This window comes from Haliaeetus leucocephalus, unplaced genomic scaffold (genome assembly GCF_000737465.1).
Source record: "Haliaeetus leucocephalus isolate CR32 unplaced genomic scaffold, Haliaeetus_leucocephalus-4.0 Scaffold730, whole genome shotgun sequence".
In the NCBI taxonomy this organism is placed as follows: Eukaryota; Metazoa; Chordata; class Aves; order Accipitriformes; family Accipitridae; genus Haliaeetus; species Haliaeetus leucocephalus.
Genome location: NW_010973166.1, coordinates 3,322,720 through 3,348,040, shown reverse-complemented (window position 1 = coordinate 3,348,040; position 25,321 = coordinate 3,322,720). Strand labels below are relative to the sequence as shown.

Below are 25,321 nucleotides of genomic sequence, written 5' to 3'. Positions count from 1 at the left end.
TTAGATTTTTTTTTTTAAATTAAAGAGCATGTATAATGGAAAGCAGAGGAAAACAACAATCTAAGTATATTTGAAAGAAACAGATGCCAAGGTGAGAGGGGGATGACTTGGAAGGATAAGAAAATTGGGAAAAATGTAATTTGCATTTCTTAGTGTGAAATCTATTCTGTTGAGGGTAGCAGTGTCCGGTGGAAATAGTAAGTGGTGGAAGCACCATCTTTTGAGACTGCTAAAACCAAGGATAAGACACTTAAAATTCCAAATATTTTTCAGCTTTACACACCTCCTACTATCTATTTGTAGCATCACAAGAAGGAAGGCCCTTCACTGATATCTGTACAGAGATTTTTCTTGTCCCAGGAAAATGCCATCTAAGGAAAACACTATACAAGAAAGAGCTACCAAAAAACATGTTTTGGCACTGTGTTCACCTGAGCCAGCTTTCCACCAAGTAGATGATGAAGCAAGGAGATATTTTGAGATCACATAAAATTAAATGCAGTTTCTACTAATTTGTCATATTCCAAAAATTATAGTAAGTGACAAACATTCTCCCATCAGTGAAAGACCGTCAAACTCGACTCCTCGGTCATCTTAATTTCCTTCCAGTGACTGTCCTCCTGCCTTCCCCACTCTTTAACCAAAGTCAGCATGTGGTTTTTGAAGATTTGAGGAGGTATTCAATGGGCCCTGCTGTCTTGTAGGAGGGAACTAAAAAGTATATCAGGTTGTTAGTGACTTGTGTGGGGAAGAGACATTTCACCAAAGCTGCAGTTACTGAGGTAGGCAAGAGCCAGGCAAGGCTACCTTCCTACTTATGGGCCTCTACATGACCATCTCTCATAAATACAGCCATCGTTGGATGTCAGATTGCTTTAATATCAATTATAGTTACCTGCAGGAAGAATTCAGGGGCCATATGGAAAACAATATTCACTGAATGCAGAATCTTTTACCAAACTATAGGCAGCTCTCCAGCTCAGGAATGTATATGCAGATGTGAGTGCTGCAGGAAACAGATGAAGCCAGGATGGATTACTTCCGAGTTTTGGTAGTCAGATGATGGGCATTATGTCAGAAATGGATTTCTTTAATTAAAACACGTGCTGTGTGAGCTCAGAATTCTGGATTCTGTTTTAACACTTGTTCATCTGTGGTTTTGGGCCTCAGCCTTTTATGAAATGTCAGCCAACAAGCTTCAATTACTCTCAGTGGTTTAGCTTGCTTTGGTAAAGCACTTTGTCCACAGTCAATATACCCCTTCACTATTATTAAGAATAAAAGTAATAAATTTATTGTAAGAAAAGCCCATATGGGAGAAAGACATTTATTGGATTGCAGTAGGGGCGCTCAGTTTGTTTTGAGGAATGACATATTCAGTTTTTACACATCATAAAACATCCTGACTGCAGTTCCTTGGCTCTCTGAACAGTTTAATATGGTAATGCTGCTGCTGCATCCAAAAATCAGCGAGTCCCAGTTTGCAGAATTAGCCAAGACGCAGAAGGGAACTGTGAACCACTGGTGTCTCAGTAGAGCAAACTACCCCATCAGCTCTGGGAGGTGGAAAATTCTCACTGTCTGGTTATCACATCTGACCAAAGTCCCACCAGGAGCTGGAGAAATGTTTCCCTGCTGTTTGCAAACACAGACTTTTCCATGTGGTTACATGAGCGGTACAGAAATGAGCTGTGCTGCTACTTACATGAACACTGGACTTGTCGCCATTGCATTTGTTAAGGGGGTATACAATATGCTGTCTCTCTTGGCATTCCTGTTGTTTGATGACCATTTTAGGCTCCTTCATGCTGCAATAATGAGTTTGAATAGCTTCATTAATGACATTTATTGTTCAGAGGGGCACACAGTTTAAACTGGATACTGAAATACTCACTTTTTATCAGCTAGCATTTCAGGTTAGAATAGGTAATATTAAAGAGGTATCTTGCTTTGATTGTAATTAAGAAAAATCATCATCTAAGCAATTAAACATCAGCTGATTTTGAGCTTTCTGCTACAAAGCACAGCAAGAGACCCAATGCAGCAGTCTGTAGTACGTACAGATACAAAATCTGAACTGGAATGTTCAAATACAGATTTCCTATTATCTGGATTTTCTGAAAATCCACAATTTTAGCTAGAGGCAGTAAGGTCTGTGGCACTCATCCTCTCTGGTAATGAGGCCTATTTATAGAAGTTTTTGCAGAGGTCTTCAGTGTTTTGACTGATATAAGACTGGTCGATCTATGGCTACAGATGAGACCAAATTCACCAGGGCAATTAATTTCCACAGCTGTCTTTAGACACACACAAGAAGTGTTAGCGAGTCAGAAAAATTGTTCAGATAGCCCTTCCCAAGGGGCTTTTAAACAATGTGCCAGCAACACGTCCATCTTCAAACAAAGGTGCAGCTGTCCTGCCATGGGTGGGAGAGCACGTAGGAACTTGGGACTGAAGATTTCCTCATTACTTGCCCGTATGATGAAACATTCATCTGCCAAGTGACAGAGAAGGAGCTGCAGCTCATAGCCTGGAGCACCTCATCAGGCAACTGCAAGTCCCACAGCGCTGAAACATCAGATATTGCTGAAATGAGGAACAGGACTATCTAAGTTAACACTTCTGCACCAGGTGCAAGTGCACTCAGTGGGTGTCAAGTAGCCTGGTCCTCTGTGTATTATTTTGGTGAGTTAAGGTTTGAGATTTTTTTTTATTTTTAAAGAGGGATTTAAACTGTTTGTACCTACAAGGAAGCTCATTCCTGCAGACAGCTGTCTGCAGTACTGAACAAACTCAGCCGTGCCTTTGAGAGATGTACAAATTTGGGGAGATTTATAAAGTCATGGTGTTTCCACATTTCCTTCCATCTTTTAAAAAGGAGCTTTATAGCAGTTATTCTGTTATGTTTATAAGAGGAATCTATGGTTAGTAATATCTTATCTGTTATTAAAATTAGGGTCCACACTTGGGCATGTAAAGATAGAGTCTCTAGGTGGGTTTTCTTATTTTAAAATTAAACAGAACAAACAGAATTTTGTTTTGCTGTCCACAAATAAGGTGATATTATATTCATTAGCAGCTGGAGAAGCTGCTTGGGTAATTTTCCAAGTGCAGACCAGCCTGGATTAAGCACATAGCATCAGTCTGGGTACCTGTAAAGCCTCACTGGCCTGTTGCTGGAGGACATTCAGTAAACTTTATGGCTTTGTATGGCAGTTGGATAAGGATGACCTACAGCCACCACTGCACCAAGCTCCCCTAACATGCTCCACTTTCTACAAACAGGAGGGACAGATGCATCACTCGTGATAGGTGCCAGGCAGATTTGTTGAAGAGGAAGCCCCTGTGAGGGTGTTCGGGAGAGTGAAGCACACGTCGTCCTTTCTGCTGATGAACAATTGTTCCTGATACCACTGGGGTTTGCCACCTGCCCTGTTTGCAGCTGTGGCATCTGCTTCCATCTCCCACGCACCATCCTCTCTCTTGCACGCAAGCAGGGCTACCCCAACAGCTTATTCATTGTTTTCCTTGCTTTGCCATGGCATAACGGAGCTGGCTGCCAAGCCAGCCGCAGTCCTCTAGCCTTTTCATAAACTGCTAGTTCTGATTTACAGAAGCCCTGGCTCTTCCCTGCTGAAATCTTGGAGGATGTGCACCGTAGCTCCTTTCAGCTTGGGTACAATTCACTTTTCTTGAGCCATATCCCATGAATGTGCCTCTGTCTTGTGTGCCTCGCCAACAGCTTCTGCACAGCCCAACACTGGATGGATCTAGTTGTTCAGTGCCTTATCGCTGATGCAATCTTTTCCTCCTATGGAAAGTGAGAATGAAATTGCCTAAATTAAGCAATTGTACTAGCCCTGAAGTATAAAGCTTCCTTTTTTACTTTGAGCTGTTTTTGTAGTAAGACTGCCATAATTGTGTTTTTCTCCTGTGTTTACTGGCATAGGAAAGAATGTGTGATTGGGATTTTATGGTACTTACAGCTTGATATTTTTCCCATGAACTATTCAAATGAATCGCTCTTGGGTTTTCAGCATCTTCTTCCCACTTCTTTATGGGGGTTGGGAACAGTCAGAACAGAGAGAAAATACTCTTTTGAGCATGGAGTTTAAAACTTGATGATCTTGGAGGGTAAACTCTTGTCAGCACTGGCACATGATCATCTCAGCAGGTCCAAGATCCAGCCCTTTGGATGGTCTGTTGTCCCTTTTGGTTAGGAGGGAGCACAGCTGTGAAGAAGGAAAACATGTGAGTCACAGTTGGATGGCTGCAGGACCTGCAGTTCTCCCTTCCTCCAGCCAAGCCCGGCCCTCTTCTTGTCAAAATATTCAGAGTTTAATTTTGGGAGGACAAAAGCTTTCAGATGCAATGCTTCACCAGTTTCTCAGGTGGAACACTCCATTCTTTCATTGAAGCTGCCATCAGGGGATGTTCTCTTGGCAGTGAACAGCCTGACTTACAACTCTTTTACTGATATTTTAGCATCCTGGTTTGCGACTTGATATTAAAAATGCTAAAAATCATGGAGGTAGCAGTGAAGATATGGTTGGGATTTTACCTGGCTGTTTTTCTCTTGTTTGATCATTGTGTGAGCTTGAAGAAATTGTGTGATCTCTCTAGACCTCCAAATATCTGCCAAATAGGGACGTTATCTATAGAGTGGCACTGAGAGAGTGTTTACTGCACCTCAGTGTGTATAACATACCTTCATGAAGTAATAATCACGCCCAGGGGAAACTCTGAAAGGGCGGATTCTGACATTTGGGCTTGTAGCAGATCTGAAACCTCATTGCCCGCCATGTAGATAAAATCTATACAGTGCTGTTTTCAAGCAGTAGTCAGGGTGAAGCATTGATGAAATTAATTGTAGGTTTCTGTAGCTTTTGTTTTTGTGTACAGCATACGGAGGAGACATTTCAGGCATGACTGTAGTGTTAATCCTTTGTGCTTCCCATAATTTGTATAATCCCTGTATTGCCCTTGGCATGTATGCAAGCTTCCTATAAAGCTTCTCTCTTTAGAAGTTTCATGAACAAGTCAAAAGACATGTCTTGCTTGACAGGCAAGGCTTGAGAACTTACTCTCTGACTCTTCACATAACAATTGTTTATACATATCGGTATCTTTTAAAGTGGCATACTTATCTTTGAGAGAATTAACATTCTTCTTCTTCCCTCCTTCCTTCCTAACATGTGCACAACAGGACTTCAGCTGATCAAGGCTGCAAGTAGATAACAATGATGAGGGGACAATAAACTATTGTGGCTTTGTTTTTCCCTTAAGATAATAATCCTCACAATAATCCTGAAGCTCTGTTTCATAGCAAAGACACAGCACTTGATTCCTGAAGTATTTCAGTGGTGGTTTTTCTTACTCAGGTTTGTCAAGCAGCCTGATGGCTCTAGGAAGCTTTTTCACATTTTGAGGCAGAGGGACTGTTTCTCCCCAAATCATGACAAACTAGTTCTGCTGTGTAACTGCTGTTGCAGTCTTAATTACCTGTGTTTTTGTGCGCTCTCATGTGAAAGAGAGTGTTGGCTGCAACTCTCTTGAAACCCTTTAGCAATTTGGAAAGAACACATTGCATGAGATGTAATTTCTGTTGCACGACTGGTTATCTGGAGTTTGTGAGAGCAAACTAGCTCAGCCGCTTCTCAGGTTTTTCTGTGCTGTGGTCTCATTTGTACAATAGACTGTCCCCAGGCTACCATGTTGTTCTTGGGAAGAGCTACCATCTAGCCGTGGATGATAACCAGATAACTCTGGAGCTGTGGTTAAGCATTCCTGAAATATTTAGGGAAAGCAGCATGATTTTGTCAGAAGTTTTTGTGCTTAATTGTTATGAGCACAGTCCTTACTTTGTCCAGGTCTGTTTTATTGTATGTCAATGAAAAATCATCTTGATCATCAATTGCTTAATAAAACAAAGGAAATAAAAGATTATTGGGGAATGTTAACTCAAAGTTTAGCAATTTATCAAGGGCATACAACGTGTTGCAATCAGCTGACTATTGTTATCTTAAATTCTTAATTCTTATCTTAAATTAAAGAAGCAGAAGCTCCCAACTCTTGGCCCTGGTACGTGCTGTCAAAGTCTTCCCATGTGCCATCTTACACTGCTCACAGGTATAAAGGCAAGGGATGAGCTTTCATATGTTAATGACTGCCTTACCAAAGTCTACCACAGACAAGGCTTCCTGCTGGAAAATTCTTACCTTATCATGTGCTCCATATTAACATCTGGTGGTGTTGGTTTAACTTATCAACTTAGATGGGATGGCTTGTGATGGTTCATATGTGCAATGTGATAGTTCAACTTTATGCTTCTAAATCTTAATGAAAGCCCAAGGTCTTCAGACATTCAGGTTTAGTAAACTATTTAAAAATATTACAGCTAGATGCACATGGAACAGGAAAATGGATCAAAAAAGGATGGTTATTTTTTAAAGGTTATTTATGGGTAAATCCTTTGTGTTACTTTTTGTTTTCTTTAGATTTTCTCAAGCAGACCACGTATGAAGTCGAGGCATTCTTAGAAGCCATTCAGTTCTTCCGGCAGGAGAAAGGCCATTATGGGATGTGGGAAATGATAACTGGCAACGAAAAAGAGGTAAAAGAATATCTTCCGGATTTTTTTTCTGGCTTTGGATATGGCAGCTCTGAGGATAGTGAAGGTTGTAGAGCCTCTGTGGAAAAAATGGCATTTTTTTTTTTTTAAAAATCTAGTCAGTAGAAATACCCAAGATTTCAAGATACTTCTTACTGATATGTAAGTGGTGATTCTTTTTTAATAAACCCCATTTTCAGTTTTTTGCTAGAAAGTGAAAGGAAGTGTGCTGTGAACTAAAGTTGTTGTGTTGTGCTGAAGTGTAGTGATGGCCACATTTCCACAAAAAGCTCATAGATCTATGTTAATTTTATGCCATGGCGTCAGTTGGTGAATAACTGCTGTGTCTAAAGCAAGGCACTTGCTAACATCTCGCTACCACGTTTGCTGCTGTTTATAGTTTTAGTAAATCAGTGAGACCAAAAGCAATACACACCAAACTCAGAACCCACGTCCTGTATGCAGCAGATACTCGCTGTCAGCTGCGTTGGGCTGTGCTGTTTTTCTGTCTTTCCTGACAGCTATTTTGCAGGTAAGAGATATTTTTTTCTTCTGTTGCTATTACCTTTGTTACTAAACACAACTGTTCCCTGTTGCTTGTTCTCTAATGCCTCCAGATGCCATTGAAGGCTTTACAAAGAACAGAAAGGCAGCTAAACATAAATTTTGAAGAATCTCGTCATTTTGCTTTTTCCCATTCTTTGGGAATGAAGCTTTTAGTCCCAAGTGGATAAACTAGTAGACCTACTTATTGTGCCAGACTTCTGAAACAGTCTTGCATAGTAACAGTCACACTTAAACACCAAAAATTTGTGTACTTCAGTTCTTCAGAAATGAGATGCTAAGCTCAGGGTCTGGGTCCATATTTGGGCACCTGAGTGAGCAGCTTTGGAGCACTGATGGTAGCTGAAGTAACTCCATCGATCCCCCTGGCATCACTCCAGATGTCTTTTAGTGCAATTGAGACATTATGTGGGCTCTGATTTATAATTTTTTTCCAAAGCACTGAGCACTCAGCAGCAAATATTTACTTTAGTACCAGCTGCTTGGTGTTTTCCTTAATGAAATCTGGCTTCCCTTTGGGAAAATGGAAGAAAGCCTGATGAAGAGTTGACAATCCAGGGTTTTGTTTTAAGAAACCAGATTATTCTTTTAGGAGAAGTCTACCTTTGAAATGCTGAAAAACGTGGAGACTGGAGAAGAATCTATAAACATTGTCTTTCCCTGTGCCATCATGTCAGGGATTGAAGTTTCCTGCTAACATCGGATAATAAATTCCTTAGTATAAGGAGTTCCATCCTTCCAGTGGAGGGAGTAAGGCTTTTTCTCTTCTTCCCTCCTTCCTCCAGTTATGGAGCTATTATAGTGCTAGTTTCATTTTATGTTTTATTTTTCCTGTTGCTTGCCAACTACTTACTCATAACCCATATACCTCAAGAGAATTGTAATCAGAAGACATCCAGACTAGTTACACTATTATCTTCTTAGTAATAATTCATTCTGTAAGTATAGTGTGTTCTCATGCCTGCTTTGACCAAATATAATAATTATTTTAGGCAAATACCCAAGCTAAGTGAATGGTTTGGAACAAGCAAGCTACAATTTGTTGGTGTAAAAATCTCTTCAGAATGCCGATAAATATATTCCCTGACATTTATTTATAATGACAGAGTCTCTGCAGCATTAGCTCATGCATTTCTGCTTAGGTACTGCAACATGGATGTAATATTAGCAAGTTCCCAGTCACTTGGCTGAAGACCTACTAAAGTTTTTTTGTGTTGTAAAAGTTCCTTTTCCTGGTTTTGTTTTTGTTCTTTTTCATTTTTAAGGTTTTATTACTAATAAAGGATGAATTCAATTGTAGATAGTATTTCTATAGGTTAAGTGCTGAAACATAGGCTTAAACCCAGGAAATTTTTGACAACGCTTGTTATAAGCAACAGTACAGCCACATAGTGAGAGCACTACAACACACCAATTTTATACTAGCATAACTCCATTGTTCAGTACTACATGAACGTAGAAATAACATATTGGTAAATTAAGGATAGCTGAATAAGCGATTAAAACCCCCCAGACCCCTACAGTGTTCCTTTCAGTACAAAAACATAAAGCCAATCCAGCATTCCTAAAAATGTTTCTGGAGAGCTCAGATTCTTCAGAATATGTTTGATCCATGGTCACATTATTTGGTCTGTGGTGCTCCAGTTCGGGTTATTCATGAGATTTTTTTTTCAGTGACCCATCAGTTTAGGACCTGACCTAGTCCATTGGTTTTGACAGGTATTTGAGTCAGCATAGCTGAATCTAAAGTGGTGCTGTGGCATAATCTATAAGTACTTAAGTTACACGAAACAACAATAATAGGGTATTGCATATTATAGGTATATTAGAGGTATATTTGTAAGTAGGGTATTGTCTGTGATATTTCTGTAGGGCCCTTTCTTACTTACTTTTGCTGTCTAAATTCCTGCCATTTCCCTATCATGTTGTTGGTGCATGCCTGAAGCCCTCTCAGGCAGCTGTAATACATGAGGTTGAATGTCAGAAAGCACTGACACAAATGAAATGGCACGAATGAAGAAGCGCTGGCATGATGAAAATGTAAAGTTGAGTGGTGTTTTTGCACTCTGTATTGGCTCAGCCAGCAGCTGGGTGTATCAGGGCAGTGATCCTTCAATGAGGACTGTGCTGGGCTGTTGTTGAAGCAAGAAAAAGAGTTGGGTTCAAATACGCATCGCTTAGCATAAACTCTGTTCAAGCCCCACTGGAGAGGAAGGAGGACTGTGTACTTTGTGAGACTTTACTGAAACTGTTGACCAAGGTAGTAATCCTTTACCCAGAGTAAATGAGATATGTAGAGAACCTTAAGATGCATTTTGTCTGCTTTTTTATAGGGTTACTATATCTCTCTGTGATTTGCAGGCTATCTACTGCACTTCAAAGCTTTCAAGAGGCTGTGGACAACCTCATATGTGCTGTACAGTTGGGGCAGATAAAAAGCCTTGATGAAAGGTTTATATGCCGTTCTGTGTAGTGCATGCACGATAGTATTGCCTCTGTCATAAATTGGCAGCTGTGCATCTGTAACTGTGGGCCAGTACAAACATACCTGGGCAAGATCTACAAACAGAAAATGAACACATCCAGAAATAAAAGATGTCCCTCCCTCCTCTGAATCATGAGGATGAGTAATGACTGAACCCAATAAGGGACCGAGGTCTTTAGTTCAAAACTGAGATGCTTTTAAGTAGAGAAATTCAAGAATCCAGCATGTATTGCCAGCACTGATAGATGCCTCCATAGGAAAAACGTTCAGAGACCTGAGATCACAAAGAAATAGAAATAGGGCAGGTCCCATGATGAACTGCTTCTCTCTGCTTGCATAGTTTGCCTCGTTGGCCAACAGCAAGAGGAAACATAGGAGAAAGAGAGGTCTTGCAGCTTTCTCAGGCCAAAGATACAGTGTCCATAAATAAAAAAATGGAGAGGAATGCCTAGACTTTCAAAACCAGATGTGTGCCTGTAACTGTGTATTTATTGCCAGCTTGGTGCATCTGAATGGGATGGGCAAGAAAGAAGTTGTAGTTCAAATCTAGTGCAAAGCCTGACAGAGTGGGTGATTCTGAAGAAAACTTCTGAAATGGGTGCCAGTGAATGAAACCAGGAATCCATCTCATATTGTTTCATTCTTTCTGTATCAAAGAAGCCAGACTTTGATGCTTCTTCTGTACAAAGTTGGGTTACGCTACCAAGAGAACCACAGAATAATGTAGTTAAAAAGGGATCTCTGGAGGTTATCTTGCCCAATCCCCCACTCAAAAGAAGAGCCAACTTTAGGGGCTTTGTGCAATTGAGTTCTGAAGATATCCAAGGTTGGAGATTGCATGACTTGTTCCCATGACTGCCCGCATGGTGAAAAGTATTTCTTAATACCTGATTACTATTTCCCTTGTTGCTACTTGTAGTCATCGCCTTTTTCCTTTCCTTGTGCATTTCCAAGAGAAGTTTGGCTCTGTCTGCCCAACATCCTCCATTAAGTAGCTGTAGACAGCAATAAGGTCTCCCCTGAGCCTTATCATCTTAAGGCTGAGCAAACCCAGTTCCCTCTGCCTCTCCTCACGTTATGTGCTCTGTCCCCTGACCATCTTGGTGGCCTCTGCTGGACTCACTCCAGCAAGATCTGTCTTGTACTGGGGAGCCCCAAACTGGACACCATGCCAGTTGCGGTCCAACAAGTGCTGAATAGAAGGAAACGTTCTCCTCCCTCGACCTGCTGTTGCCCTTTGCTGCAAGGGCACCCTGCAGACTGATGCTGAATTTCTTGTCCACCAGGATGCCCAAGTCCTTTTCTGCAAAACTGCTTTTCAGCCAGTTGTTGCCAGCCTAGACTGGTGCATGGGATTTTTTCTATCCCAGATGTTGGACTATGCATTTGCTTTTGCTGAACTTCATGAGGTTTTTGTCCACCCATTTCTTCAGCCCATCTAGGTCCCTCTGAATAGCAGCCTTGCTTGCCAGCATATTGACCACTCCCCCAAATTGGTATCATCTGTATTCCCAGTCTGATGCCTTTTCTTTCTAATTGGAACCATCTGCAAGACCGAATTGCCAGTTAGATGCTGGGATCAGAGAGGGTGATGCATCTCTTCTACAACCACTGAACCCTGTTTCAGAGTGAAAATGTTCTTAAGGGAGAAAAGTACTCAGTGTCAATTTAGAAAAATACAGCAATGATAGACCGATAATATACTTACAGAAATTATAAAAAAATGGGGCAATGATATCTTTTCCTTGGTTTTTCTACATTCCATCACAAATGCTTGATGTGTAGAAGTCCTTTTGACACTTTTCTTCCCCCTGCCCTTCTGCTCTGGTGCACCTTTGTCACAGAATATCTTCTTAGGTTATATATTTCATATGGGTTTTGTTCAAGAATCTGGAGGTGTTGGGAGGAGACTTTAATGTATAAGAATACTACAATGTGAAGGTTTTACTGCTTTTAGAGCAGTATAGTTCTCTTTTAGTGACAAAAGAAATTGCTTGAAAAGTTTCTCACAAACTCCAACAGCTACTTATTTTATACCTTTTGCCTCAGGATTAGGCTGGAACTAATGAATCTTTTGGATCATGTTACACATTTTTGAAAAAAAAAAATCAGATAGAGTAGAATTATTTGATTCACAGATTACCCACTGTTGTTTTCTGGGTTCCATTTCTGTCCTATATCCTGTTTTCCTGGGATCTCCTTTTCTTGTTTGAGTTGTGAAGTTGGTGTTCACCTGAAAAAGTGCTAGAGATTCACGTTTGTACAATCATATCTTTCTTTTCTTGGCCAATTATCTTCCTATCAGAAGCATCCTTTGTCTGATGACTCTTTAGAACAATTTATCTTTCATGATACCTCCTCTAGGGCAGGTGTGAGTGTTCCAGAACAAGGTCAGTTGGGGGAAGCAGTAGTCAGCAAACCAACTTTTCAAATGTTTTTAATCTGGCTGCTCAGCTGATATCAATCATTGATTTGCACATGGCAATTTCATAATAGCATGTAGTAAATTTAATTAACATCTTAGTTCAGCGTCTTAGTTCATCTGTTGTCAGTTGTTGCATGGTCTCTCAAAGTCTTTCAGTGAAAAATGCTTCAGATGAATGGAGCTTCCCTCAGGCATACCTAATATTTTAAATCCAGTCCTCCTGGCAACCTGGGATAGCTAAGCCATTGTATATTTGAGGTTGCCTGTTCTGCGCATCACTATGTGATGCGAGTGCTCAGTTTTCAGGTGAAGAACAGTGTGTGAACAGGTCATTTTAATTTTCTGACCATATAGATCCTGAGCAACCTTGTGATGGAGGAGCTCCTGCCTAACCTTCAGACGATGATCCTGCCTAAAATGAAAGGAAAGAGGAATGATAGGAAGCGGGCCTGGTTTGGTGTAAGTACTGATATTTGCAGAGTGGTTGTTTCTCATAGCAGTTTTCTGCATGTGCTGATTCCGATCTATGCTTCTTAATTTAATTTGGGTTTAGATCGTAGAAGAAACTTACGGCTTAGTCCAGCAGCAGGTGTCAGAAGGCTTAAGTACCTTGAAAGAAGAATGCAGAGATTTTGCAAAAACTCTGGAAGGAACCATTCGTTCAGACATGGATCAGATTCTGAACTCCAAGAACTTCTTAGCCGGAAAAATCAAAGGTTAGTGGAGGAACGGCTGTGTTTTGGAGCATTTTTTTAATGTTTCCCATTGTGTTGCTCATATTACCGTATTCATTGTTTTGAAATCCTCATGTCTTTTGAAAAATCCAACTGGAGGCACTAATTTTCAGAGAACAAATGCTTTGAGCCTCTGCTGCCTTTGATGGGAACTGATACCTGTGGCCTCTGAGTCTGTGAAAGTACCAGTTCTTCTCAAGTTGGAGCTAGACCTGACAGGTTTTGTGTATCCTGATTAGAGTTGCTCATTCTGCTTTCATTTTCACTTGGACAGCCTTATGTAATGAAGACTTGGGTCACATGAGCATAATTAAAAATACAGTGGTTTTGATGTCTAGGAATGCACCACAAAACCAGGTTCTGTTTATGTGACAAATTCATAGGCTACCAAAGAATACTTAAACCAAAGGGCTTCTTAGGTGGTTTTAAACTAAGGTGAAGTAATTATAATTTTGCTATTAATAGAAAATATGAGTGTAAAAAGCAGGGGAAACATTAGTTGATGGTGCTTAAGCTAGCAAATAAATAAACAGCTGATAATTTAGGAGCTGTTTTGATAAAACTCAGGTTGTTCTGTTGACTTATAGAGTCACCATGGCCACGCTCTGTGCAAACCTCCCAGTATGTATCAATACTTAGAGCTGCCCTTTCCTCTGCTCTCACAGTGCCCCCAAGCTGCTAGCATTTGGTTAGGTGGGGCATGGGAAAAGATGTTTTGTTGTCACTCTCCTTTCACCACCCTTATCATCTGTGTGGAGGTGTGACTCCAGGGAAAAAACACGGAGTCATTTAATTAATTCTAAAGTAAATCATTTTAGATTACTTTTTTCACTGTATCTCTTAGTAGCCTAAATGCAACCGTTGTATTGTCTGACACTCCAGCCACTGTTTCTGAGCCTGCCCAGAAGTGCTGCACAGAAAATATCCAGCCATTTCTCACATCCATATTAGAGGAGCTCATGGGTCCAGTGAGTTCTGGATTCACTGAAGTCCGCTCCCTTTTTGATAAAGAAGTTCATGAAATCATCCAGGACTTCCAGAAGACAAATGATATCACGAAGCTAAAGGAGGTAAGACAAAAATGTATTTGGAGCCTTTTACATGAGCACAAGGACCTTCTAGCTAGAACTTGATGGACACACTATTTGCTTTCTCAGGTGGTAGTATGCTAGCACTTGCTTTTGTCATTTAGAAAGTCTTGCGGTATTTGTGCAACTGGAGTGCAGATATCAGAATTTAGTTTAGGGCCACTGTTACATTCTCTATTAAAAATTCACCTCTGGTTGCTTTCTCTCAAAACCTGTTCTTCTTCCACTGGAATGCAGAACATGGATCAGCTCATGAACCTACCATTCAACTCTGTGAAAATGGAGCCCTGCTATCTGAAAGTGAACCTCCTCCAGGAGCTCCTTCAAGACCTCAAGAGCCGCTTCAAGGTGTATCACATTGATTTTGTGATTCAGAGGACACAGAACTTCATGCAAGAGGTACTGTAAGATCCAGTTTTTCCTCCTAGGAGAACAGGTTAGGTTTATCCTTCTAATCGGCTTCAAAGTAATCTTGATAAAAAGCTGTGCAAGAGTCCCACAATATCTCTCAATCAAAGCACAGATAACAAAACCTAAGAAAATCACAGCTGGAAGCTGTTTGACATTTATATTCTTGAGGTTGCATGTGTGTGAGTCTTTCAGCAAGGCACAAAAATTTTGGATGGATCATCTTTTCCCCTGAACTTTCATGTTCTGAATTCTTAGAGTCTCAGCACCAGAGAAAGTTGAGCTTGTAACCAATCAGGTGGCTAAAATCTACCTGATTTCCATTCTCAAGGGTTGATTTTGCAGGAAGGGTCTTAGATATATTTTACCAAAATAGAATGTCTTCTCCTTCGTAGTTTATTTTCCTATCAATATAAAGTAAGGCAATTAATGTTAGAAACTGGCAATTACTTGGACACAGATGACATCTCTGGATGTAGCTGCATGTAGGTGCTTTAACCAACTTCACTTCTCATGGGAATGGTTGAAGTGACTACATCATTTCAGATGAAAAATGAATTCCACCTCTTTTTACCCTCTAGTGTATATTGGTATAGGCTATAATTTTGCTTTGATTTTATTTCTTCTGGATGCCTGGCCAGAAATCTATTAGGAGCTGGCCAGTAGACTTGATTGCCAGATCACAAGGCAGATTTGGCCTTGTGCCTCTATGTTGAATCCTGTGTTTTTAATCCATAGTTAAGAAACTAAATAATCTAGTCGGTAATCTTGTGAAATGAAGCTGGTCCAGTTCTATGGAGTGGGAGTTATGAATATGGAAAATGAGTCTCTAGCACAGTGCTGGGACAGGGTTTTCCTAAAAGCAGGTCTTCTAAGTACAGCCATGATCAGCAGCCAAAGAATTATTCAGAAATAAAATTCTGATTTCATGTCTGGGTCTTTCAGGGGGGACCATTCCAAAATGCTGCCAAATAAAATGCCTTTCAGTAAGTGAAGACCATGAGTCAAGACAAAGAAGTAGACAGAAAACAGATCCCATACAAACCAAGGGGTGTTTTTTTTGGAACAGAACATGAGTCAAAATTCACAATAAATAAGTTGAATTAAAGCACAATTTGTTCTAAAAATGCTGTTAATTCCTTCTCTCTCTTTAAAAGGCTGGTATTTTTCTCATAAAAATAGTAAGTAGTTTCACTTTGTGTCCATGGACATTTATTTTATTAACAAGCAGGGTCAGACATGTCTAGTTTACGTAGTCTTAACGTGAAAAGAAGCGTTTGGCTTAACTCTAGCTCGGATGGAGGCTGGAGCAGGATTCCTTGGCTCGGGAGCTTGGCATCCTCTAGTGGCCAATTTTAGGAAATTTGGGAGCACAATGCTCAACTGGCATAAATAAAGCAGCTTAACTGACTTCACCAGAACTACGCCAGTTTGTGATTTGCTTCAAATAAAAATTGAAATAAAAAGTCAGCAGTTCATCTTTTAATTAGCCTTAACTCTACACTGATCCTGTCTTTTTCTTGTATCCACGGTCTTGCAGTGCATGAGCATTTATTGTACAGCTTTCTGATGCATGGACAAATTGAGTAAACTTCCATCTTCTCCATTTCCATTTATAAATTCAGACTATATAGTCCAATCCTACAATATCTGCAAAGTCAGTTATAAAAATCGGCCTTCAACATTTGTCACTGTGCATTTACATTCATGAAAATATTACTAGCCAAGGAGGAATTAAAAGCATGTCTTCTCCATAAGTAGGTACATATTCATTTACAAACTACAAGAAGTCCTCTGTAGTATATGGCTGACTATATATATTGACTGGGATGGTCCCATGTGATGCAAAGGAAGACCCGGCCATGTGGACAGCCTCCCTGTGGATGTCCCTGTACTTCTCCAATAAGAATATATTAAAATTTGAATGGAAACACTTGGGTAAAAAAGGCAAAACCTCATTAAATAGACATAATTACCACTTACAGAACTGTTTTTCTGAAATATCTTTTCAGAGTAGGGGGTTTAATATTTTTAATGAATCTCTGGATAACCTGAAAATATGGCAGATGTGCGCCTAACATAATTCTGTGAGAAATTATTGCACTCTGTGTGATTTTTGCTGATAACTATTTGTATTATAAGGAAAGCTGCTGATTAATTACTTTTAAAAAAATTATCTGCAGTATCAATGATTGAGACCATTAGAATCTGGTAGGAGTCAATGAGAGTCTTCTTATTAGGGATAATGAGTTTTGTCTATAGCCTTTATATATAGATGATCAATTCTACTTTTTGTCTTTGTCACCATCAGTTTGGATTGTGACATGAGATTAAACCTATACAAGAAAGCTATAATAGCATAATAATGATACCAAGGCTTAATTTTATTAGTTTATTGCAACATTTCTGTTCATGTTAGCCTTCAGAGAACTGAAATACAGCAGAAAGTTTTTGGGCAATATAAATTAATCTACTCTGAGTAAGTTTGCTGATAAAACTGTTTGTTTAGTTACCTTAGCAGACTTCCTAGTATTGACCTGCATGTAGTTTCATTTTCTTATTCTCTTGCATTAGATAATCTAATGTTTTTCCCATTCCAAAACTGAGTGTTGCAATCTAAACTAAACAAGGCTTTTCTTCCCCTTCCACAATCATTTAAAGTACTCGAAATATTTATTGATTTTAGGCTTATTATTCTTCCTCTGTTTCACCTTTTCAGAAATACAATTTGAGTTAATGGTTACATTGAAAATTCTTCTTTACATATGTAGGAATTTTATGTTACTGGTCTTTAACAGATTTTTTAATTATTATTTTTAGCTGATGGAAAATGCAGTTTATACTTTTGAGCAGTTGTTCTCTCCAAGTCGCCAGGCAGACCCAGCGAAATTTGCAACAACCATTGAAAAAGTCAAGCTGAGAGTACTGAAGGTAAGTGTAATGTAGCAGCATTTGCACAGGAAGACCTTGGGTTCTGCCTTTTTGGAAACAGAGAATATAATTTATGTGAATTTATCTCAGTATTTGAAAGAAGATATCTCTTACCATCCAGCTGGAAATACTGATTTGGTGGCACTTAGCAAAGCTGCTCATTTGTGGGTTAAAACAGTTCTGGGCAGACACTTGTAAAGGTATTTACATGTGCAGTCCCTTTAACTGCAATTAAATCAGCTGGATATGATGCTGTGGATCTGGGTAAATAACTTTTTACTAGCTTTATAATTAGCCTGCCCCTAGAATTCATTACTCTCAGAAGAGGAAGCTCTGAAATACCTGGAGAGAGCAATCAGGGAGCTGTTTCTAGCCTAGGTATAAAAAAAAATGAAGGGAAAGAAATCCCAGAAAAATACATTTTAGAGTATTTTTGTAAAAGCTGAAATTAACTGCATGGGAATTCAAACCCCTGAGTGCACCTGTGATGTGGTATTCTTTGGGATTCACCTGTCACCAGTTACAGGATAACAAGAACTAGTTCCTTCTGTGAGTGATTAATAACCCCAAACACATTTGGGCTTGTTTCTTTTTTTGTCCGTTTTGACAGCAATATGATTATGACAGCAGCACTATCCGGAAGAAGATCTTTCAAGAAGCACTGGTACAGATTACTTTGCCCACAATGCAAAAGACACTGGCTTCAACGTGTAAACCGGTAGGTTTATGTGATTAAACAAAAGAAACAGTAATAAAAAGCAGAGAAGGATTAACACCTTGTCAGTAAATCCTCAACTCTGTATAGTTGTTTCCTCTCAGGGAGTTGTCCAGATTGGCTGCCTGCTCAGCCAAATGACACTTAGATTTGCCAGTTTGTGGATCAGGTAGATGTGGAGCATGAGGAAGATTTCAGGAAATGGAAACTGTATATACAGCTTGCTTTCTCAAAGAGAGTTGCAGACCTTTGCCCAACCCTGTTTCATTTCTTCCCTAGAGATCTGAAGTCCCCTCAAACTGGACTCCTCTTGACAGTTATGATTGTAGGTTATGAGCTTGTCCTTGTGTCAGCAGCCCTGCTGCAGGCTGAAATTCAGTCTGTGGGAGAGGGCACTTTCCTCTTCAGCAGCACCCCGAGGCATGGCTGTGACCATACACAGCCTCTGCTGACGACCTCCTTCAAAGCCAAATGCCTGCTTGGGCAGCAGGACCAGCAAGCAGACAGGCCATGCACTTACTTTCAGTGATTTTAAATGGAAGTAATTGCATCAACAATCAGGAAACAAACATATAGAGATGATCTCTGTTGCCCTTACAGGTAGGTTAATACTCAGCAAATGCGTCTACCAGAGTTCAATGGAGATGTTTTCAGTGTGGTTACATCAGGGGCCAGCTGGAACGCTATTCACCCTGGCTCAAAATAAATAGTCTGTACTCTTCTTGAATCCCATGCATATCCTCTTGCATTTTCACTGTACCTGCTGAAAGATGACTGCCCTAAGCCATCCTGGCCCCTCTGCCCTTTTGTTTCCCTTGATGCTCATCAGTGTCCGGAAGCTGTAAGCTCTCATGGTGTGCTGCTCTTGCTGATGCTCTCCAGCTTGTTTCAGTTTCAAAAACAAGCTTAAGACCAAGTGTTTTGCCAAGTAATGCTTGCAAGTCTTTGAGTATGGATTACCAAAACTTAAAAGTTAAAAAAATATATTTAAAATCACTCTCTTCTGTATGTCACTCTACTCTCTTTGCTATCCCCCAAATAATAGTCTCTTGTAGGGTGTCAGCAGTGCCTTCAAAACATGGTGTCTATGCACAGGGGCAAGCATTTCACCACCTTGAATACATGTAGAGAGGGTGGAGTCCCACATGGTGTCTCTGTCATGCTGGACAGGGGAAGCAGTGGTGGTGCAAATTTCCCACAGGACCTTTCTGTTTAACTTCCCATGAGCCTTCTGCATTTGTTCCTCTGCAGAAACGAGCAGCCAGATCCAGAAACAAATGTGTGGCACAGCTGACAAGCCCAGTCAAGCCTTGACCTTTTACTTGAAAACCACCAGATGTTTGTATGTAGGCGCCTCTTCTAGAAGTGGACAGTCATTTAATTTACATTTTATAGACCACCAAGTAGCTGCTTAGTGATAGTGACTAATTATTGCCTAGATAGCTATTGCATATAAATCAGTAAGCTAGAAAAGTTACACACCTATTAGAAAAACAAAACCAAACCCTGTATCACCCATGCTCACCGTGGATTTGCTTCCTTGGACAAACAGCGAGTGAGACATTTCCTCACCAGCTATTTATTTCAGAATTGTTTATTATAGTGCAGATGGCAATTATCTGAAGTGCTTTTAAATGTAATTGTAGTGCAAGAATACTGTTTGATAAGTGCATAATAAATTGTTTATTTAGTTCATTTACTCATAGTTCAAATAGGTCACCTCAAGAGCCAGCAAGGAGCATTGCAAGACCTGCTAGATGGCATGTCCAAGATGCGCTGCTGAAGTAGGACTCTCAGAATCTCTCATTTTTATATATCTGGTCCTTTCTTCTCTATCTGCACAGGAGCTGCAAAAATACGAGCAGTTCATTTTTGCTGATTACGCTAGCGTGATCCAAGTAGAGAATGTGTATGAAGAGATTTTATATCAGACACTGCTTGAAGAAACCCTGAAAGGTGAGAACATTCTTGAGGTGACAGTAATAACATTCTGGCCGTTGGCCCATGAGCTCTTGCTTCAGAGCTCCCCAGAGTCCTAACGTGGCTGTTTCAGACCCCAGTCCCACTTTCCCAAAGAATGGTGGTTATGATGCTGCAGTGTTCTCATTTAGCTCACTGAAGGTGTGTGGCAAGTGCTAAAATCTGGATTATGGGGCAACTTTACTAAACCTGGGAAACTCAAAGTGATAGCTTGGCACAAGCCTATTTCTAACAAAATGTAATTATGACAGCTTCATTCTATCTTGATTCCCTGGGCCAACAAGTGAAATTATGCTCTTATTTGCAAAGGCCTGGTGATATCTAATGGCAGCAAAAATTAATTTCCCCAAATGAAATGTACTGCTGGATGCAGTTTCCAGTACATCACTGATGCCAGGGCAGTACTCCCTGCAGACCTCTCTGCTTTTGTGTCAGAAAACTAAACTATTCTTGATGGCATATATAGATATGTAAACCACTTGTGTCTCTCTGGATCTGTCTGTCTGTCTAGAACCTAGATAAAAGACAAGCATGTGTATTGCACAGCAAGTTTTAATAGACCCTCTTTGGCATTCCTGCTCAAAAATATCAGTATAATAATTAATGTAACAAGCACACTTTTATTCATATATGCAGTGTAAATACTTCTGCATTGAAACATTACCTTTGTGCATCGCAGGTCTTCTGGTAGTTTTCTATTACAGCAATGCTTAGGTCAATATTGAAGTTCCATTTTTAAGAACAGATAAACACCTCCCCCACACACCCCCAAGAAATGTAAACTAAGAAAGCACGTTGAAAATGAAAATTACTGTTGTCTGTAATATCAAAATGTATGTCATTAGAAACTCAGGAAAACAGTGTACCTTCTTCAAGGTACCTCTGTCAGTCTTTCCAAAAGTTTGATCTTTCTGTTTTATCTAGTGATAAAAGAAGCTGCCATTATGAAGAAGCACAACCTCTTTGAAGATAACTTGAATATGCCCTGTGAAAGTGTGTCCAGCTTAACGGACCTGAAGACCCCTTCAGGATCAGCACAAAGCACTCCCGCAAAGAAACCTTCCACTGCCCGAGCCGAGATGTCAGACACTGAAACTCAAAGTGACGAAACACTCATTGTGACAGAAAAAATTTCTTGGGAGAAGGGTAGTGATGATAGAAAGTCATCAGACAAAGAGGCAGTCACTGCTGTTAATACGGCTGGTGATCAGGCAAGCAAAAGTGAAGAAGTGGTTGTTACAGACGTCAGTGAGAAACGGGAGTCCCTTTCAGCTACCCTTAGAAAACAAGAAGTTGCAGAGGAAAAAAGTTCTTTGGAGAATGAAGACACGGTGAAAGCAGAGTTTGTAGCAAACACTGAGAAAGAGCTTAAGACACAGCAAAAAGCTGTGGAGGAAAAAGTAGCTCCTGGGACTGAAACTGCAGTGAAAGATTCTGGAGCCAGCCCTAAAAAAGAACTTAAGGTACATAAAGGAGCAGTGGAGGAGAAGGTAACTTCTGAGAGTCAAACAGCAATGGATGCTGTGTTTGTCAGTGACACTGAAAAAGAAAGCAAAGCACAGGAAGAAGTTTCTGAGATAAAGCTGACTTCCCCACATGTTAACGTAGCAGAAACAGAGATTTTAGGGAATGCCAAAAAGAAAATCAAGGTAGAAAAAGAAATTACGGAAGAAGTATCTCAGAGAGAAAATGTGGTAGGAACAGGGCTTGAAGAGGATAGTAGAAAAGAAAGCAATGACCAAGGAGCGAGTACTGAGACAGGGGTTATTTCCCAGGATGAAAACACAGGGAAAGGGGGGGTTGGGGATAATCCTGAAAAAGAAAGTAAGTCAGAAGGAAAGAGTTGTAAATTCCCTGATGATGTGAATGAGATAAGGAGTTTGCTGATGGTAACGGTTGAGATACCAGCAGATACTCCAGCTGAGAACATAAAGGAGATTTGTGAAGGTGAGATATTAAAGTTGCAGGACCACAATAAAGAGGATGATGAGTTGAGCAAAATGGCTGTGGCACAAATTCAGGTGAGCCAGACGATGATGAATAAAGACGCAGCAGAACGCACAGAGTTCAAGGAGGACCGACCATCTTCATGTAGTTTGGGGACAGATGGTACGAATTTAGTGAATGTGTCCAAGGGGGCCTGCAATATGGCACAAGCAGAATGGCTGGTGGAAAGCTCAGATATGCCTCAGGAGGCAAAGGCAGAGGTGGAGATCAAGCAAAGCATTTGGTACGCAGGTGTGGGAAGCTGCGAAAGTGATAGACTGCAGCCAGAGGAGCACACTGAAAATGTGCCTGAAGGCAAAAGATTAGATGGGGAGGAAGGAGGAGCAGGGAATAGCCATGCCATCCCGGTGGAGGTAGGAAGCTTTTTTCATAATCCTGCTGAAAACGCAGACACAACGCAAGTGCCCATTTTGGATACAGAAAACCCAAGAACAGGACTGCTAGACGTGCCAGTTTCTTTGGTGCTGGAGCAGGGCGAGGTTAGCGCCGTAGAGGTCACAGGAGATACAGAGGCTGGTGAGGGTGAAAGGAAGCCAGAAGATGAATCATCTTCACAAACGGAAATAAAAAGCACAGAAGGAGAAGATATTTTCACAGAAAAAAACAGAGAAGATAGTTATGCACAACAAAACTCTGAAGAATAAGAAGTGTTTTTCAGCCCACCCCTGCAGGATTTATTTAGTCCAGTAATCCCTGTTTACTTGTGAATACTTACTTGGGTTGGGGCTGGAGGAAATGGGCTTTGTTGTGGTATTACCAGCTCTTGCAGTTTTAGCACAGATATCTTCTTGAGTGATAGGTGATAGATTTCTTTTTGGTTAAAGCCCTCACTGTGTAAAACCAGGTTACTGTTGGGGAACCTCATCTTTCACTTAAAACTTGCTACCTGTTATGGTTATAGAAAAAATCGGAAAATGTGACCACTGAATGCTTCAAAAGCAACTCACCCCCAACTATAAAGTTATTTTAACAACGTAACTGTTCTTAGGTGTTTTAGCAGGGGAGTAGCTCATGATTTTTAAATGCATGGATTTGACAAGTACTGCTATGATTCTTAGGTGGTTGGTATATACGTTGCTATTCGACGATGCTTTTAGTGTTTGCATGCAGTATATGGGAAATAAATAAAACTTTTAGTAGTTAAACAGAACCAAATAGTTAATTTACCAGGTTGCTCAAAAGCCACACTCTATGCAAACTCTGCAAACTGATTACTTAATTATTTTAAAGTTTTGACGGACAATAAAGACAAGCAAGTGTTCTGATTTTTTTTTTTTTTCTCTTATTGCTATATTTAAAATGGGGAAAATATGGGAGCAGGTTTCTCAGTCCCACTCTGCACTTCTGGGTTATTTAGCCTTCCAGAGCACTTTACGGCTATTTTATTTTGTTTTATTTTATGGAAGGGAAAGATGAGAATGTTTACAATAACTATAACCATTAGGCAGCATCTTTCTGTTTTACTTCCCACCACTTCTTCACTTATGGCTAATACGGAATATTAAGAGTCCTGCCATTCCCATTCTTACTGAGTTACCCAGTTCTGTAAGCCTTTTTAGGTGCAGAAATTATGTAATAAATTGCAATAATTGTGAAATATCATAATCATTGCATGTAATTTCTGACACAAATGTTAACTGAAGCAAAAAGCAGCCAAAGATTATTCACATATGTGCTTAGATTTTGGAGGGCAGAATCACCTTTCAAAAGCAGTTATTAAAATGACACCTATTGCTTTCATAGCTAGCATATTATCTCCGTATCAAATAATGATCTATGCATAAAGTTGCTTATGTGCATTATTTGCATGCACAATTTCCAGACTGTGCACAGAAAAGTTTGGATTTGAAAAACAGTATTTTAATAAACTGGGCTTTAGAGTTCAAGACCTCACTTTAAAGGTCAGTTTAAGGCACCTTAAAAATTTGGCCTGGTGTTTCAGACTGTTTCTGAATAAATATAATACAATACAGGGCAGCAAAGATTAATGATGAATAGAGTAGGGACTGCAGGATTTACACCCACAGAGGAAATTACAAACTGCCAAGAGCATAATACCTGTTGGCGTTTTACTTCAACAAACTGTGCAAAGTCTATTATTTAATGCTATCAAAATATGCTATAATACTAACAGAGAATTGACACTAGAGGAACAGGCAAATATTACTGCATAAGTAAGGAACACTGTTGGGTAACTGGACCAACTGCAATGTTACTATTGTAAAATAAATGCAACTCCTATTTATTCCAGAGGCCATACTGTGGTATGGAAACATTAAGATCACAGATGTTTTCCTTGCAAAAGTACTTTGACTCATTTGCTCCTTATATTTCATGCAAAAATACTAATTTGTAAACGCACAAACCACTGTCAGCCAAGTTTTTTACAAATCATTAGTTATTTCACCGTCAGCTACTTTGTTTTTACGAAATATTAGCTATTTCTAATTGGTACTGAATGTTAAGTAACTTCAAATTTATAACATGTGCTTTACAGTTAAGCAGCAGCAGTCTCTTTTAGCCATGCTAAAATTAGGGGACATGATGGTTTTTTAATAGAGTGGTTTGTACAAAAGAGGACTAGCAAGACAGCGACTCTGTGAAAAAGGCTGCAGTTTCCTTACAGCTAATATGAATTAGATACATTCATACAGAAAGTATTTAGCATAAACATTCCCATCATAGTAATTTTTTAGTTATTTCTATGGCAGGCTTAGATCTGGGTAATATTTTCCTGTATTATTAAAAAATTGAGTTGCTGAATACAGATGCTCAGCATATATGTTTTTCACAAGTAGGATGGGAAAGAACAGGGAAGTTTTAGCCTGTACATTGCCTTGCTCCACAATTTAAATTGAAGTTCCTCCTGGCTAGGGGACTGATTTTTTGCCTTTGTAGATGTTTTCTGTACATTCAGATGTTTGCAAATGGATAGAGAGTAGCATTTTTCTCATCTTTAACCAGACTTCAGTAGAGGTGACAGCAGGTTAGAGGTCAGCAATCTGCAAGGTGATGTTGGACCACTGATCAAGAAGTATAATAATCCACCCATTCGGTAATTTTTGTCACTTTCTTGGAATTTCCTACACTTACCTGGAATGAATTATTCCTCTTGTGAACTAGGAGCAGTTACAAATCACCTTTCACGGCCTGGAGGGTTGAGGGTTAGGAGCGCCGAGGGGAGTGGGCTGGGGGATGTTACTGGCGTCTTATTTCGTGGCGTTGCGGGTTTTAAAGGACAGGATATGAAACACATTGTATCTTGCTTATAACTTTGTAAAAACGCTTGTCACGAAAATAAACGCAGCTCTTTCCTTCCACCGCCGGGAGGTCGGTGTGTGTGTGTGTGTGAGGTAGTTTAATTTGGGGGGGGG

At 40.0% G+C, this 25,321-nt stretch overlaps 1 protein-coding gene across 1 annotated transcript in view; it reads left to right on the top strand.

Annotated features, from left to right (window-relative positions):
- The window catches only part of FAM129A (family with sequence similarity 129, member A), a 69,568-nt gene extending 44,562 nt beyond the window's left edge, over window positions 1–25,006 (top strand). The window contains exons 6-15 of the mRNA XM_010580731.1: window positions 6,498–6,613; window positions 12,439–12,543; window positions 12,638–12,800; window positions 13,701–13,888; window positions 14,144–14,305; window positions 17,135–17,245; window positions 17,856–17,963; window positions 19,805–19,916; window positions 20,865–22,463; window positions 24,912–25,006. Of these exons, the coding sequence (XP_010579033.1) occupies window positions 6,498–6,613; window positions 12,439–12,543; window positions 12,638–12,800; window positions 13,701–13,888; window positions 14,144–14,305; window positions 17,135–17,245; window positions 17,856–17,963; window positions 19,805–19,916; window positions 20,865–22,463; window positions 24,912–25,006 (2,759 nt within the window). The remainder of the gene's footprint in view (window positions 1–6,497; window positions 6,614–12,438; window positions 12,544–12,637; window positions 12,801–13,700; window positions 13,889–14,143; window positions 14,306–17,134; window positions 17,246–17,855; window positions 17,964–19,804; window positions 19,917–20,864; window positions 22,464–24,911) is intronic.
- Window positions 25,007–25,321: the final 315 nt, after the last annotated feature.